Here is an 18,305-nt window from a genome sequence, read left to right as displayed (position 1 = left end):
TTGGAGCAGGCACCAGTGGAGGTAGAAAGGTGGATAGGTACCATTAACAGGCCCAGCTGGTGGCAGTGAGACCTAGTGTCTAGGTTGTGTTTTGATAGTTATCCTTTATCAAGACAGTAATGAAGGAACAAATGAGGAACTCTGAAACTGGAACATAAGATTTGAAAAGGTTTTCTTTTAGATGATAAAAATAAGCGTAACCCAGTTGCTTTAGTAGGATTAGAAAAGATTGAGTCAACAAAGGTTGACTTAATTTGGTCTCAGCTGAGCTTCCAAACTCATCAGATAAGCAAATAAACAAGAACAACAACAAAAAAAGAACAAAGCAAGCATCTGACATGAATTGTATTAGAAGAAAAACTGCTGTGGATGGGATAACAATGTGTTGAGAGAAACACATAGTGTTGTCTCGCCAAATATTTTGTACAATTTTTATCTTGATACTGTGAAGAATTGTTTTCAGAGTTCAGAAATCTTATCTTAGCATATTTAATTATTCATTATTGAAGATATTTCATTATAGTGGCAGGCTGAGTAGTGAGGTACGTGGAGAGAAGAAAATAACATCAAGAAAGACATCTGAAGACACAATTTGGATCAACAGATCATGGGCACATTTTTAATCTATTAACATTTAACTGTTTTATTTATTTTCCCCATATATTTATATTCCATTTATGTCCACTCTTGAATTTGAGACTTTAAATAAAGCAGAATTTTGATTACTCCTTATGAACCTAAAGAAAAACTAAAGGAATCTCATTAAATTATATAGTTGAAAATTAGATTTCATATAATCAGGTTGACTGCACAAGTTTTCGAATAGACTGTTTTTCCATGGACTTACTAGTTGTAATTTTTCTTGTGAGTTGCCAATGTATGTCATTCTTTGTTCACTTTATTCAGGTCTTGATATTTTTGCTTTTCAGTCTACATCTACATAATGGATAGGGAATATAATGTCATACCTTTTTTTTAAAGGCTTTTAAAGAAGCAATTTTTTCATCGGGCACTAAAAGTAATGAAAATGAAGTATGAGAAAGACATAAAAAAAGAAAAAGAGAAAGGAAAAGCTGAAAGTGGAAAAGAAGAAGATAAAAAGAGCAAGAAAGAAAATCTAAAGGATGAAAAGACAAAAAAGGAAAAAGAAAAAAAAAAAGATGGTGAAAAGGAAGAATCCAAAAAGGTGATTTCAACTAGATTTAAGTAAAAATAAAAAATTTATTACATGCATGTTATCACTACTGGCATATCAAGACTTTTAAAATCTTATGCAGCAACCACTTAAACCATATTAGGGTTTTGATGAATACATGATTGAGAATTTTGATTTCTGTGTCTCATATAGTAAAACTTTGAGTATATGAATGTCATACTCCTTTTTGCTTGTTTGTAAATACTTTTTCTTCTATTCAACTTGTTTTTTAATAGGAGGAAACTCCTGGAACTCCCAAAAAGAAGGAAACCAAGAAAAAATTCAAGCTTGAGCCCCATGATGATCAAGTTTTTCTGGATGGAAATGAGGTGAGAGTACCTACTAAAAGTAGAAATCCAATTTTCCATAGGAGTTTTTAGAATTGTCTTTGATGCCTTCACTAAGAAAAGAAGTAATTTAGATAAATTTAACCATGTAGATATAAAATCTACCCTTTTTAAAAATGAATTTCTCTGAATTTATATTTATAAAAAATTTATTAAATCAGTCAGAAGTATGTTCAATTGTCTGTGATAGGTAGAAAAAAAGAAATAACAGTGACTTAAGATGGATACTTATTTCTCTCTCATTAAAGAAACCTGATGGTAAGCAGATACAGCAGCTCCATGGTGGATCTGAAGTTTTCTGCCTGTGTAAGGCAATTAGTAAAGATTATCTCATGGTCCAAAATGACTGCCAGCCTTATATATGCATCCAAAGGAGGGAAGGCAAGTGAGGGACATGCTTCTTTTTTAAGGATACTATCCAGAAAACAGGCAGTTTCATTTCTGTATGGATTCCATTGGCCAGAACCTACTCACATGGTCATGACTTCCTGCAGTAAAGTCTTAGAAACATGATTTTCATACTGAGTGATCCTTTGCCCAGTAAAATACAGGGTTTCCATTACAATCAAAAGGAAAAGAAGCAGAATGGTTAATGAGGAACACATACTGGTTTCTACCTTTCACAGTCAGACACATTACTATAAGGGTCTAAAATTTTCAACATTACTTGATGCTTTACTTAAAATCATTTTAATGTATTTAATAGAATGTTTGTGTGGTGGTAGCCCTCCATGAAGACCACTTAATTTAGTCATTTGACCATTATAAAAACATTTAGTTATATACTAGCCATTGAGTTGTGAATTTCTTTCTATGCTTAATACAAAGGTAGTATAAATTTAAAAAGTTAGTGGTTCTTGGACCTGTCAGCTTGAAATTCTGGGAAGGCTTTTTAGAAAACACGTGCACTAGGCTCATTCCAGACATACTTGCGTGAGGATCCCTAGGATGGAATCTAGAGTGTGTGTGTGTGTGTGTGTGTGTTTTGTATTACATTTCCCTAGGTGATTCTGATGTGAAGCCCTGTTGAAGAACCAATGTAATAGAAAACCACAGGTCTGTCTTAATGTGAAAGCTCAAATGCCTTCAGTTAAACATCAGGTTAACTCTATGCCCAGTCATTTTTATAGGTGCTGGGCATACCATGATAAAAAGATAAAATTCTCTTCTTGAAAACTCTTTTAGTCTAGCAAGCATACAAACCAGACATACCTCATTTTGTTGTGCTTCAGAGATAAAGTGTTTTGGAAGGGGGTTTTGTTTTGGTGTTTGTTGGTTGGTTGGTTGTTTTTACAAGTTGAAGAGTTACAGCAGCCCTACATTGCATGAGTCTATCGACTTCATCTTCACAACTACATTTGCTCACTTTGTATGGGTCACATTTTGGTGTTTCTCACAATATTTCAAATCCTCTTCCAGCAAAAAAAAAAATAAGACTCACTGAAGGCTCTGATGATGGTTAGCATTTTTTAGCAATAAAGTATTTTTTACTTAGGGTATGTATATTGCTTTCTTAGACATGATGCTATTGTACACTTAATATTGACTATAGTATAATGTAAATGTAACTTTCATATGCACTGGGAAAACCAAAAAATAAAAAATGGTATTATTGCAGTATTATTGGAGCTAATCTTGGAATATCTGAAGTATGCCTGTACTGTATTATGACATGGATAGTGTTATGATGGGAGAATACCAATCAGGGATGGTTAATCTAATCAAAAGAGGATTAAGGATGGTCTGGATATCCTGGACACTTGAGCTGAGCCTTGAAGGATGACTGGCAGATTTCCAGGTGCACTGCAAAGGAGTTAGAGGCCTATTAAACAAAGGAAGCAGCCTGAGCATGCATGGGGTGCTTGCATTCCCAAAAAGGCTAAGGTTTTATTCTGTACAAAGACATATGCTTTCAAACTTTTTAAAAATTTTTATCTATTTTTTAGTTGAAGGATAATTGCTTTACAGAATTTTGTTGTTTTCTGTCAGACCTCAACATGAATCAGCCATAGGTATACATATATCCCCTCCCTCTTTAACCTCCCTCCCGTCTCCTTCCGCATCCCACCCCTCTAGGTTGATACAGAGCCCCTGTTTGAGCTTCCTGAGACATAACAGCAAATTCCCATTAGCTATGTTTTACATATGGTGATGTAAGTTTCCATGTTACTCTCTCCAATCATCTCACCCTCTCTTCCCCTCTCCCCATGTCCATAAGTCTGTTCTCTAGTTCTGTTTCTCCATTCAGTTCAGTTCAGTCGCTCAGTCGTGTCTGACTCTTTGCGACCCCATGAATCGCAGCACGCCAGGCCTTCCTGTCCATCACCAACTCCCAGAGTTCACTCCGTTGCTTCCCTGCAAATAAATTCTTCAGTACCATCTATCTAGATTCCATATATATGCATTAGTATACAATATTTATCTTTCTGACTGACTTCACTCTGTATAATAGGCTCTAGGTTCATCCACCTTATTAGAACAGACTCAAATGCATTCCTTTTTATGGCTGAGTAATATTCCATTGTGTATACGTACCACAACTTCTTTATCCCCTCATCTGTCGATGGACATCTAGGTTGCTTCCATGTTGTAGCTATTGTAAGTAGTGCTGCAATGAATATAGGGGTACATATATCTTTCTCAGTTTTGGTTTCCTCAGGGTATATGCCTAGGAATGGGATTGCTGGGTCATATGGTGGTTTTATTCCTACTTTTTTAAGGAATCTCCATACTGTCTTCCATAGTGGCTGTACCAATTTACAGTCCCACCAACAGTGCACAGGGGTTCCCTTTTCGTCACACCCTCTCCAGCATCCATTGTTTGTAGACATTTTGATTATGGCCATTCTGACTAGTGTGAAGTGATATCTCATTTTAGTTTTGATTTGCATTTCTCTAATAATGAGCAGTATTGACCATGTGTTAGCCACCTGTTTGTCTTCTTGGAGAAATGTCTGTTTAGGTCTTCTTCCCATTTTTTGATTGGGTTGTTTGTTTTTCTGGTATTGAGTTGTATAAGCTGCTTGTATGTTTTGGAGATTAATCCTTTGTTAGTTGTTTCATTTGCTATTATTTTCTCCCATTCTGAGGGTTGTCTTTTCACCTTGCTTATAGTTTCCTTTGCTGTGCAAAAGCTTTAAAGTTTAATCAGGTCCCACTTGTTTACTTCTGTTTTATTTCCATTATTCTAGGAGGTGGGTCATAGAGGATCTTGCTTTGATTTGTTTCATCAAGTGTTCTGCCTGTGTTTTTCTCTTAAGAGTTTTATGTTTCTGGTCTTACATGTAGGTCTTTAATCCATTTCAAGTTTATGTTTGTGTATGGTGTTAGGAAGTGTTGTAATTCCGTTCTTTTACATGTAGCTGTCCAGTTTTCCCAGCACCACTAATTGAAGAGGCTGTCTTTGCCCCATTGTGTATCCTTGCCTCCTTTGTCAAAAACAAGGCACCCATAGGTGCATGGGTTTATTTCTGGGCTTTCTATCCTGTTCCATTGGTCTATATTTCTGTTCTTGTGCCAGTACCATACTGTCTTGATGACTCTAGTTTTGTAGTATAATTTGAAGTCAGGAAGCTTGATTCTTCCAGCTCCATTCTTCTTTCTCAAGACTGCTTTGGCTATTTGAAAATTACTAGAGCTAATCAGTGAATTTAGCAAAGTTGCAGGATACAAAATCAATACACAGAAATCACTTGCATTCCTATATGCTAACGATGAAAAATCAGAAACAGAAGTTAAGGAATCAATCCCATTCACCACTGCAACAAAAAGAATAAAATATCTAGGAATAAACCTACCTAAGGAGACAAAAGAACTATATACAGAAAATTATAAGACACTGATGAAAGAAATCAAAGATGACATAAATATATGGACGGATATCCCATGTTGCTGGGTAGGAAGAATCAATATTGTGTGACTCTACTACCAGAGGCAGTCAGTCTACAGATTCAGTGCTATCCCTATCAAATTACCAGTGGCATTTTTCACAGAATTAGAACAAAAAATTTCGCAATTCATATGGAAACACAAAAGACCCTGAATAGCCAAAGCAGTCTTGAGAAAGAACGGAGCTGGAGGAATCAAACTTTTAAAGATGGGAAATGTCTTTTAAAATTTGTTTCTTTAGAGTGCTAAATGGCAGAAGTGACATCTGTAGATCCAATTTCCAGGATAAATATGCTGAGTTAAAAAAGAGGATTGTTGGAACCAAATCAAAAAGACCATAACAAAGATCTTTGGTCAAAATAGAACCAGGAAATGGAAGAGTACTGTTATTTATAAAAACCAAGAGAATAAAACTAAGAGTTTTATGGTCGATGAACAGAATTCTAATTATTGTAAATGAAATTTCTGTTGTATAAAGTAAGCTTTAAAGCAGTGGTTCCCAGCTTTGGGGCTACAGACCCTCTGTGGGGAGCTGGCAATAATATTATTGCAGAGAGTCATAGAATCTTTTATGTTCACTGAGCATAATTTTTTTTAATATAAATTTATTTATTTTAATTGAAGGCTAATTACTTCACATTATTGTATTGCTTTTGCCATACATCAGCATGAATCCGCCATGGGTGTACACGAGTCCCCCATCCTGAACTCCCACCTCCCTCCCCATACCATCCCTCTGGGTCATCCCAGTGCACCAGCCCCGAGCATCCTGTACATGCATCGAACCTGGATTGGCGATTCGTTTCACATATGATAATATACATGTTTCAATGCCATTCTCCCAAATCATCCCACCCTCACCCTCTCCCTCAGAGTCCAAAAGACTGCTCTATACATCTGTGTCTCTTTTGCTGTCTCGCATACAGGGTTATCATTACCATCTTTCTAAATTCCACATATATGCGTTAGTATACTATATTGGCGTTTTTCTTTCTGGCTTACTTCACTCTGTATAATAGGCTCCAGTTTCATCCACCTCATTAGAACTGATTCAAATGTATTCTTTTTAATGGCTGAGTAATACTCCATTGTGTATATGTACCACAGCTTTCTTATCCATTCGTCTGCTGATGGATATCTAGGTTGCTTCCATGTCCTGGCTATTATAAACAATGCTGCGATGAACATTGGGGTACATGTGTCTCTTTCCCTTCTGGTTTCCTCGGTGTGTATGCCCAGCAGTGGGATTGCTGGGTCATATGGCAGTTCTATTTCCAGTTTTTTAAGGAATCTCCACACTGTTCTCCATAGTGGCTGTACTAGTTTTCATTCCCACCAACAGTGTAAGGGGGTTCCCTTTTCTCCACACCCTCTCCAGCATTTATTGCTTATAGACTTTTGGATCGCAGCCATTCTGACTGGTGTGAAATGGTACCTCATAGTGGTTTTGATTTGCATTTCTCTGATAATGAGAGATGTTGAGCATCTTTTCATGTGTTAGCCATCTGTATGTCTTCTTTGGAGAAATGTCTATTTAGTTCTTTGGCCCATTTTTTGATTGGGTCGTTTATTTTTCTGGAATTGAGCTGCAGTAGTTGCTTATATATTTTTGAGATTAGTTGTTTGTCAGTTGCTTCATTTGCTATTATTTTCTCCCATTCTGAAGGCTGTCTTTTCACCTTGCTGATAGTTTCCTTTGATGTGCAGAAGCTTTTAATTTTAATTAGGTCCCATTTGTTTATTTTTGCTTTTATTTCCAATATTCTGGGAGGTGGGTCATAGAGGATCCTGCTGTGATTTATGTTGGAGAGTGTTTTGCCTATGTTCTCCTCTCAAAGTTTTATAGTTTCTGGTCTTACGTTTAGATCTTTAATCCATTTTGAGTTTATTTTTGTGTATGGTGTTAGAAAGTGTTCTAGTTTCATTCTTTCACAAGTGGTTGACCAGTTTTCCCAGCACCACTTGTTAAAGAGATTGTCTTTTCTCCATTGTATATTCTTGCCTCCTTTGTCAAAGATAAAGTGTCCATAGGTGCATGGATTTATCTCTGGCTTTCTGTTTTGTTCCATTGATCTCTCTTTCTGTCTTTGTGCCAGTACCATACTGTCTTGATGACTGTGGCTTTGTAGTAGAGCCTGAAGTCAGGCAGGTTGATTATTCCAGTTCCATTCTTCTTTCTCAGGATTGCTTTGGCTATTTGAGGTTTTTTATATTTCCATATAAATTGTGAAATTATTTGTTCTAGCTTATGAAAAATACTGTTGGTAGCTTGATAGAGATTGCATTGACTCTATAGATTGCTTTGGGTAGTATACTCATTTTCACTATATTGATTCTTCCAATCCATGAACACGGTATATTTCTCCATCTATTAGTGTCCTCTTTGATTTCTTTCACCAGTGTTTTATAGTTTCCTATATATAGGTCTTTAGTTTCTTTAGGTAGATATATTCCTAAGTATTTTATTCTTTTCGTTGCAATGGTGAATGGAATTGTTTCCTTAATTTCTCTTTCTGTTTTCTCATTATTAGTGTATAGGAATGCAAGGGATTTCTGTGGTTGATTTTATATCCTGCAACTTTACTATATTCATTGATTAGCTGTAGTAATTTTCTGGTGGAGTCTTTAGGGTTTTCTATGTAGAGGATCATGTCATCTGCAAACAGTCAGAGTTTTACTTCTTCTTTTCCAATTTGGATTCCTTTTATTTCTTTTTCTGCTCTGATTGCTGTGGCCAAAACTTCCAAAACTATGTTGAATAGTAGTGGTGAAAGTGGGCACCCTTGTCTTGTTCCTGACTTTAGGGAAAATGCTTTCAATTTTTCACCTTTGAGGATAATGTTTGCTGTGGGTTTGTCATATATAGCTTTTATTATGTTGAGGTATGTTCCTTCTATTCCTGCTTTCTGGAGAGTTTTTTATCATAAATGGATGTTGAATTTTGTCAAAGGCTTTCTCTGCATCTATTGAGATAATCATATGGCTTTTATTTTTCAATTTGTTAATGTGGTGTATTACATTGATTAATTTGCAGATATTGAAGAATCCTTGCATCGCTGGGATAAAGCCCACTTGGTCATGATGTATGATCTTTTTAATGTGTTGTTGGATTCTGATTGCTAGAATTTTGTTAAGGATTTTTGCATCTATGTTCATCAGTGATATTGGCCTGTAGTTTTCTTTTTTTGTGGCATCTTTGTCTGGTTTTGGTATTAGGGTGATGGTGGCCTCATAGAATGAGTTTGGAAGTTTACCTTCCTCTGCAATTTTCCCGAAGAGTTTGAGTAGGATAGGTGTGTTAGCTCTTCTCTAAATTTTTGGTAGAATTCAGCTGTGAAGCCGTCTGGACCTGGGCTTTTGTTTGCTGGAAGATTTGTGATTACAGTTTCAATTTCCATGCTTGTGATGGGTCTGTTAAGATTTTCTATTTCTTCCTGGTTCCGTTTTGGAAAGTTGTACTTTTCTAAGAATTTGTCTATTTCTTCCAGGTTGTCCATTTTATTGGCATATAATTGCTGATAGTAGTCTCTTATGATCCTTTGTATTTCTGTATAATCTTTAATAATGGTCCTTTGCATCTCATCAGTTGGAGAGAACAGGGTGGAATTGAAAGCTGATGGATCTGTCATAGGGCCTGACTACAATCTGTCTTAACTGTGCTCTTTGATTGATTCTACTCTGCTCATGCCTGTATACATCATTACCTTAGGGACAGAAGGCTGTACAATTGCTGGTCTTTAAGTTGAATAAGTAATGGTTAAGTAATGGTTTGCACCCAGTAGTAAATTGTTAAAAACATGCAAGTACATGAAAGTGTACTTATTACCTAATTTATAGTTTTAAAAATAATTTTCTAACTGAATAGATACCAAAAAAACCACTGCTGCTGAAGGAAAGGCCTTTGAAATTTGTTTAATCTTTAAGTAGTTCTTATGTGTTAATAGGTGGGAACTAACTGTTGCTGTAATGTGATCTTAGAACTTTAAGCACTGGAGTTTCTTGATTCTTCTAGGTATTTGTGTGGATCTATGACCCAGTTCACTTTAAAACATTTGTCATGGGATTAATTCTTGGTAAGTACACTCTCTAAAATTTAGAAAGGAAAGTAAACAATACAGAAGTCAGAAATAAAATGTTTAACATAAAATAGCTATTTTTTAAGTACATTTTAAATAAAGCCAGAATATAAATGATAAACTGAGGAAAATATTTGCTCTACCTTAAAGCAAAGATCTTTAAGAAATTAACAGCCTGCTAGAAAAATGGTAAAGGTAGCTCACAGATAAAGAAATAGTGACCAATAATTGTGAGTGATACTTAATCACCCTCATGTTAAATACAAATTAAAACAATAGCAGTTATCAAGAGGACTATAAAGAGGAATAGTACCTATTATTAATGAAGGTCCAATACTTTAGAAAAACCACTATTATGCTCCAATAGCTGTTGGTATGTTCATTGTTTTATTTTTTATGGAGGGAAGTTTGATAATATCTTTCAAATTTTAAATGTATACACACTGACCCAAGTGTTCTGTTTCTAGGAATTTATCCCATGGCTGTTTGTAGTAATACAGTTGCATAAGGTGTCTGTTCAGAAATATGCATTGACATTTAATTCTAATCCAAATCCCTGTTCAGACTATAGTTAGAAGGATAATTAGCAAATATCTTTCAAGTTTTAAATGCCTTACTTTGTGACCTAATAGTTAAACTTCAAGAAATTTATCCTGTACCTTAATCAATTGCACACATGGGCATTGGTAATTGTTGCACTCTTGTCAATAATAGGATAAAGCTAGAAACAATTCAAGTCCCTCAATAGGAGGTTGGTGAATAAATTACAGTACAAATACATGCCAGAATATCATGCAGCTTTGAAAGAATTAGATAGGGTGTCCTCTCAGAAGGATACCTAGAATATATTAAAATTGTGAAAGAAAATATTGTAAACTCGTTTTTTGTTTTTTTTTTTTTTAAATATCTGTGTGACTAGTTTTAATTGTATACAGGCAGTTTCTGGGCATACAAATAAGAAACAATAGTAGTTAACCTCTGGGGAGTGGACCAAGAATTGGGTAAAGACTTCATATTATACTTTCTGGTTTACTTTTAATTGTTTTTTCCTTTATTGTTTTATTTATTACCATAGGTGTGTGTTATTCCTGTAAATTTGGTTGGGGGTAGGGGTAGAGAATGATTTAACAAGTAGAAAAAAATAGATAGCAGTTGAACAAATTTGATCAATATGTTATCATAGGATCCCATTCAAAATAATAAATTCAACCCTTAGCTTCTAAATGAAATGGCTAGAATTTGAATCCTTATTTCTCTTGCTCTAAACACCTAAATACCAGTCATTCTTTTGGTTATTCCATGTGGTCCCAATGTACTTAGGAAAAAAAACTGGAGATGCTTGTATATGGTTTCCCTATCACCAAAAATTATCTGTATCAGAATCATCTGGTGAGCTTTTCATTCAGTAGATGTCAGAGTTTCACCCCAGAACCAATCTCCAGGGACGGATCTTTGGAATCATTTTTGGTTAGTTTTGTTGGTTGATTATTTCTTTAAGCGTCCCTTTTTGGTAGACAGATATCTTATAGTTAAAAATGAAGTTGAAGACAGCAGCAGTTGATCATTTAAGGAGCTAACAATTTCACATTTTTAGACAGCACTTTTCTAATTATATATAATTTATACTAGAGAAATCTTGACCTAATATGAGAATAGTAGTTAAAAATGTTAGGTTGAACTATGCAGTGATCGATAACTGAGCATTTTATATGTTTCAATAAGTTTATGTTTTAATTCTCCCCGTAGGGGTATGTATATTCACTGTCTTGGCAACTGAGCCATTTAAAATTTTAATCTAAAGTTTGTATGTGTAACTTTTCATCTCTTGTTCCAGTGATTGCAGTGATAGCAGCCACCCTCTTCCCTCTTTGGCCAGCAGAAATGAGAGTAGGTGTTTATTACCTCAGTGTGGGTGCAGGCTGTTTTGTAGCCAGCATTCTTCTCCTTGCTGTTGGTAAGTATTTGTTACTAGCAAGACTGACCTCGATAAGAGGTAGCTGTTGAGCAGTTTGGACTGCAATCTGGAGCTTCAGTAAAACTTAATAGCAAAATTCATGTAGGTGAATTAAGAAGTATATGGGCCTACTTTTTTGGTCATATCCCAAAACTGACTCAGGCTTCAAGTAGTATATGTGTTTAATTAGATTTACTCTGTGTGACGAAAGGATTTAATATGTCTTAATCTGCAAATAGGCTTCCCTGGTGCCAATGCAGGAGATGCAAGTTTGATCCCTGGGTTGGGAAGATGCCCAGGGGAAGAAAACGGCAACCCACTCCAGGAAATCCCTGGAAAGCCCTGCCTGGAAAATCCCATGGACAGCCTGGCAGGCTATATAGTCCATGGGCTTGCAAAAGAGTCAGACATGACTTAGCAACTAAACAAGAGTCTGCAAATAGATATGCTTTAAAATTTAGCTGCCATAAAGACTTTAATATTTTTACAGTGATTGGTCATTTAATAAACATAATACTTTCAGTAAACTTTTTTTACCTAAGACAAATGAAACATATTAAACATTTACATTTTATATAGTAAATGATTATAAACAATTGATTTGCCATTCTTAGGAAAAATCAGTTTGTACCATGGGCCAAAATAAGTTCTTGATGCATTAACAAGTTTAAAATCCTTTTTGAAAATCAATAAGAAAATACAAATAATGTTATTTTACTTTTCTGAATGATTAGGGGCTTTCATAGCTAAAAATAAAGCATTATAAAAATAATCCAATTCAAAAGAGGAAATTAACATGATTAATAAATATATGAAAAATGCTTATCACTAGATGTCAAATAATTAAGATAATGAAGTATTTTTGGCTTATATAATTAGGAAGATTTTTTTTTGAAATGGAAATACTCAGGGCCAAGAAGGATTTGACTGTAAGGAAATACACCTAAATACAAAAGGTGGTGGTAGTTATGAGTGATTTTAGGATTCTTATTTACACTTGTCTGTATTTTTTACACTGACCATGTTATTTAATATGAGGCAAAACAAGTATTATTTTGCTTAAAATTCTAGTCTTTGAAGATTTTTTCAAAGGATGAACTGGTCTAATTTAGTTTTTCATTTGGGAAATAGCAATGTTTTTCTGCTTTTTTAAGCTGTTTAGTGATTTTTTTTTTCCTATCATATATAATTCTTTGGATCATTGAGAGCTTATGTTGCTATATAGTAACTAAATTCTGATTATTTTCCTCAAATGACAAATCAGCTTTTCTACCAGAACATATAGGAGGAGTACTTTATAAAAATTTTTTCAACAACCGGAATACTGATTTAATATCTGTTTTTAGAGGACGGAATTTGACCAAGATTGTCTGAATGAGATGTGTGTTATTCTGAGATTCTATGATATGTAATGTAGTAGATTATTATGTTTATAAAGCATTACTGCTCTAACCCTAAGCAATAGTGCTAAGCAATTTCCCTCCACCCTGGACATCACAGGGTCCTGATTTGGTGCTGCCATCCATAGACCCAGGGATCCATCTAGTATTTTCATTCAGTTCATCATGTTTATGGGCCTCCATTTATGGGGGGAATTTCTGACTCTTTGTGAAACCTTATTCATCCACCTTTCAGTTTTTCCTACCTCTAGTCTGTTCACCTTAAAAATAGCCCCTGAAGCTTCTGCATGTTAACAGCACATTTGCAGGCCAAGAAATAAATGTCTAAGAGTGTGAAGCAGGTAACTAGTGGTAATGTACTACCTGCATCAAGAATGAGAAGCCATAAAATTTTATCTGCCATTAGATACACTAGTCAAGTTGATGTCTTCTGATTCCCAGATCCCTGAAAATTTAGCAGCTTTTTGAAATTTTTCAGCAAAGGTTAATTTCCACTGAATAGAGTTAACCCACTTGCTTATCTTTCATTTAAACTGATATTCACAATAATTTATGGTTATTGTTTTGTTCTTTAAAGTATTGTTTCTCTAGTAATTCTTTCAATTTTTCATTTTAAATATACTGGGAGTTTAAGTAGCAATGTATGTTAAACAGCCTTGTCAATCAAATCAGAAAATAAATCCAATTTTTTTATTACTTCTCTTAGAAAATGTTGTTTCTCTTAGAAAATTCCAAATACACTTTTAAATGGTTTGATCTGTATCCTACTTGTAAATTGGAGATTTTATTATATTATCTCATGAAGTATTATTTATTGGTCAAATCAAATTTGGTGTTGCTTTGAATATGTATATTTAGTACTGCAATTTAAAATAAGACCTCTGGCAATTTTCTAAATATGTCACTTTTAGTATAGAAATGGTTCAATTCAGTCAGTTCAATTGCTCAGTCGTGTCCAATTTCTTTGCGACCCCATGGACTGCAGCACGCCAGGCCATAGAAATGGTATGACCATACATATCACAGTAGTTTTTCTCATGATTCTTCTCTTTTTGCCCCTAGTAATATACTGGCATATAGAGAAAAACTGTTGAAAAAAAAGAATTCTGCTATACCCATAGGGATGTGACTTTATTTGCCACTTTAATGTTGCTTTTTCTTGTATTTCAGGCAAGATTTCATACTATGAACTATCTGTTTTACAACCCTTCAAAACCTAATGTAACATCATAATTCTATTTGGAGAAAAAAATATGCAACCTCCTTAAGAGATGTTCATTATTTCTTTTTATCAGTGTGGTTTATTCACTGATTTATTTAATAGTTTCAAGCATATTTGCCTTTTCTGTTTGTATACACAAAAGATACTGGTGTGTATACAGTCTTTCAGAATATTTATGTTCTTTTGTGAAAACAGAAATTAGTGCTTTATAAAAGTCAAGGCAGCTATAACTATTTTATCTGTCTGAAGCTAAATAATGGAAGAAACATAGATGAGCTTTTCTCAGACTTTATTAGAAAACAATGATAGGATTATCTGTAAAGAAAACGAAAACTAAAATGAAACCCAAGAAACCTGTCATAATTAATTAGCTCATAACATTCACATAATCATGACCTTTAAAAAAGTAAAATCCAGACAAATCACTCAGCTCCATATATGTGATAAATTAAAAGAAAGGTATGAAATACTGGGGTTTGTGATAGTTCATTACTATAAACTTTAAAATTATCAATTTCTTCTATTATCTAACCATTGTTGATCCCATGGACTGTAGCCTGCCAGGCTCCTCTGTCCATGGAATTCTCCAGGCAAGAATACTGGAATGGGTAGCCGTTCTCTTTTCCAGGGAATCTTCCCCACCCAGGGATCAAACCTGTGTCTCCTGCATTGCAGGCAGATTATTTACCATTTGAGCCACCAGGGAAGCCCATAGTTGTCATACTGCTCTAAAAGAGTAACTTCAAACCTATTTGTTAAACCCATCTGGATTTCTATGTTACTTAATACTGGGGAAATGTTGTCCTTAAATAAAAAGAAATTGCTGTTAGGAAAATGTTCTCTTATTGTTCAAAAGTATTTTTACTTAGAAGACTTAACCTTTAGGTAGGGTCAGCACATGCCTTGAACTCATGATACATTTAGGAACCCATGGAAATAATTTCATTTTCATTTCTTCTAAAATGAAAAGTAACAATATATATACTTCTCTATAATAGTGAATCTGTGCAGGGTTATATTTGTGTTTATACCAGAATGGTTGTAAAAAGCATAATTTTTTCTATTTTTTAATGGAGGAATTGCCTTAGACAAAAGTATCTAGGAAAGTCATAGTGCAACCCTGCTTTCTCCTTTCTAAGGCTTAAGATATCATTCATCTCTTACTTGGGTTTATTTCCTTTTTTCTTCTACCATGATTTCACGTGTACTTCCAGGGTCCAACTGGCAGCTGTGTTTATTGAATTGTAACATAGCAAAGTACATAAAGTATAAGTATATCCAAGAAATAAATGGATATAAGTATATCCAAGATATACTTATATACTTGGATATAAGTATATCGAAGAAACAGTGCGCAGATGAAAAAAACATAAAAGCACTTTTTTGAATGGCATTGCAGCATTGTGCCCTCAAGTTCAGAGGCAGAATGCTGTGTGCCCGGAATACTCTTGATAGCTGCTAATCTAGGATTTAACTGTTTATATTTAAGGTGCATGTAATATACAAATAGGAAGACTCTGAATGTTTTCCCACTTTTTCATTAACAAATATTCCCTGCTGTCTGAGTCAATGCTTGAATTATTCAATTAGAGAAATTTTTCTCCCACAGCTCGTTGCATTCTGTTTCTCATCATTTGGCTCATAACTGGAGGAAGGCACCATTTTTGGTTCTTGCCAAATCTGACTGCGGACGTGGGCTTCATTGACTCCTTCAGACCTCTGTACACACATGAATACAAAGGACCAAAAGCAGACTTAAAGAAAGATGAGAAATCTGAAACCAAAAAGCAACAGAAGTCCGACAGTGAGGAAAAGTCAGACAGTGAGAAAAAGGAAGATGAGGAGGGGAAAGTAGGACCAGGAAATCACGGAACAGAAGGCTCAGGTGGAGAACGGCATTCAGACACAGACAGTGACAGGAGGGAAGATGACCGATCCCAACACAGTAGTGGAAATGGGAATGATTTTGAAATGATCACAAAAGAGGAACTGGAACAGCAAACAGATGGGGATTGTGAAGAGGAGGAGGAAGAAGACAACGATGGAGAAACAACTAAATCTTCACATGAAAAATCATAATCTGACTAATTTGGGGACTAAATATGTGCAAGAGGTTGGATTTTCTATGTTGGCTGATCATCATAATGTACACATGACATTTGTAGCATTCTTTAAATCCATTTACTGAAATGGATTTGACATCTAAGCAGTTATATTCAGTCCTTCATTTCATATAATACTATTATTGATACAGTCTAAAGCCATTTATAAGTTTTATCTATTTGATAATTTTACAGTAAATAGGTCTCATTTATTTTGACAATTATCAAAGATGCACTTTCCACAATGACATTTAGATTATTGGCATTTTTGATAGTTGTATGGCTTTTTACTGTTAGACTGATCAGAATAACTAAAAGGGATAAAAATAAACACCAATATTTTAGATTAAGCATAGTTTTGTAGCCATTTCACAGTTTCTTTGAGATGAAATGCTTAAACTTATTGTTCTTATTAGTTTAGCTTTTGTTGAGTATTAAATTATATCAGAAAACTTCTAAGATTCTAACTTAGCAGGGTTCAAAAACATTTTGTGGAAACAAGCCAACTAGTAATAATGCAGCAACACTTTAAGTTTAGCTACAAATTCTCCTTTTCCAACTTAGGAAATCCAAACTGATTTGTACGCCTGATTTAGAGTAAGATGGTCGTCTCCAACAGAGGAAGCAAGCAGAATTGGCTGGGAGGTGATGGTTCTTCCCATTTCCTTGTCGTAAAGTAAAATGTATTCTGTACATAATTTACAAATAAACATTTTATTTTAATTGTTACTTCTTATTTAGACATTTTCTCAACACTTAAATTTGTACAATTACGACCATTTAAGGGTATGTTTTTAGATGGAAGTTTCAATAACCCACAGAACATCTGTGATCTTTCTACAGCAGCTTCAGTTTTGTGCCAACATTCCATGTATTTGAATATGAGTTGAAATGATCTTTATTAAATAAGAGCAGACTTAAAGTAGCTGTTTGTACGCCTTAATGTTTATTTTGATTTATCTTAAATCTCTACATTCAGAAATGGGGTACTATATTATCAGATCAGGAGAACTGCTATGAAAGATAATTTACTGTTCTAAAATATCAATTTAAAATAAAGAGCATAAAAGAAAACATAAGAGAACTATTGGACTCTAATTGCTTTCAACTAGTTTTGCAATTTGATTTCATGTCTTGCAAACCTTAGTTACAAATCTTTAGGAATATCGTGTGTTTACTTAGCATAATCATTCCTTGAAGTTATACTCTTACAAAATGATAGTGAATATTGAATTATTTTCCTTCGGTCACAGAGCGTTTGTAGTTGAAATAGGTGGTGTGTATAGTTCTTCATTTTTCTTTAGGCTGTTTCCCATCTAAGTGTTAGACTAAAGATTTAAATTTTTCTAAGTGTGAAAAACTACACTTTCTGTATGCTGATACATTTTGTTAAACATGGCTTGTTTGCTTCTTTATAGTATTCCTTGTAAGTGGACAGAAATGTGGCTATTTGATGTTAATGCAGCTCTCTCAAGGCTGTAGTCAGTTTAAGTTTCCTCCTAGCAAATATGCATTGATTTAAATGCCTGGGTGTTTTCCCCTCACAATACAGAGCTCTCCTACTTTATTTCTACAATAAGAGATGTATAATTATAACTTCCGAGCTTCTTAATCATGAGTAACATTAATACCTATTTTGGGATATGATAATGGTACCAAAAGTGTCTTTCAGAAATAAAAGTGATTTAACCTTTACTGTTGTAACAATGCCCAGGCAGTCAACATTCATCCATAAACTCTTTATAATGTATGTACTATGTCTCATCTTTAAGGCATTTGAAACCTGGCAGGAAAGTCAGCTTCTTATTGATATGTGTGGATTCTTAAAGAATGTTAATCCAAATTTTTTAAATATGTGAAGGTCCCTGGGGGAAAATGTCATTCTTAATGTGGCTAGAAAGCAAGTTAGAAATTTCAGCTATTTTACTATTCAGAGTTACTTACTTTAAACAAAAAATCAAAAGACTGCCACTCTTATATTTCTCAAGAATAATAGATGGCTGTCTTTGTTGACTAACATCAAATATTCTTATGCCAGAGCATGGGAAATTGGTTACATTAGTCAATGGAATGGTGATTGTTTTTTTAAAAAAGACTTCAGGTTTGCTATGCTACTGTAAA

At 34.5% G+C, this 18,305-nt stretch overlaps 1 protein-coding gene across 1 annotated transcript in view; it reads left to right on the top strand.

The window, feature by feature from the left end:
- Positions 1–16,913, top strand: part of SEC62 (SEC62 homolog, preprotein translocation factor) — a 31,700-nt gene extending 14,787 nt beyond the window's left edge. The window contains exons 4-8 of the mRNA XM_019959771.2: positions 982–1,186; positions 1,432–1,524; positions 9,443–9,503; positions 11,341–11,460; positions 15,692–16,913. Of these exons, the coding sequence (XP_019815330.1) occupies positions 982–1,186; positions 1,432–1,524; positions 9,443–9,503; positions 11,341–11,460; positions 15,692–16,161 (949 nt within the window). The 3' untranslated portion in view covers positions 16,162–16,913. The remainder of the gene's footprint in view (positions 1–981; positions 1,187–1,431; positions 1,525–9,442; positions 9,504–11,340; positions 11,461–15,691) is intronic.
- Positions 16,914–18,305: the final 1,392 nt, after the last annotated feature.

The sequence above is a fragment of the Bos indicus genome, chromosome 1 (assembly GCF_029378745.1).
Source record: "Bos indicus isolate NIAB-ARS_2022 breed Sahiwal x Tharparkar chromosome 1, NIAB-ARS_B.indTharparkar_mat_pri_1.0, whole genome shotgun sequence".
NCBI classification, from domain to species: domain Eukaryota; kingdom Metazoa; phylum Chordata; class Mammalia; order Artiodactyla; family Bovidae; genus Bos; species Bos indicus.
Note: the sequence above shows the minus strand (reverse complement) of the source record. Positions and strands in the feature narration are given on the sequence as shown.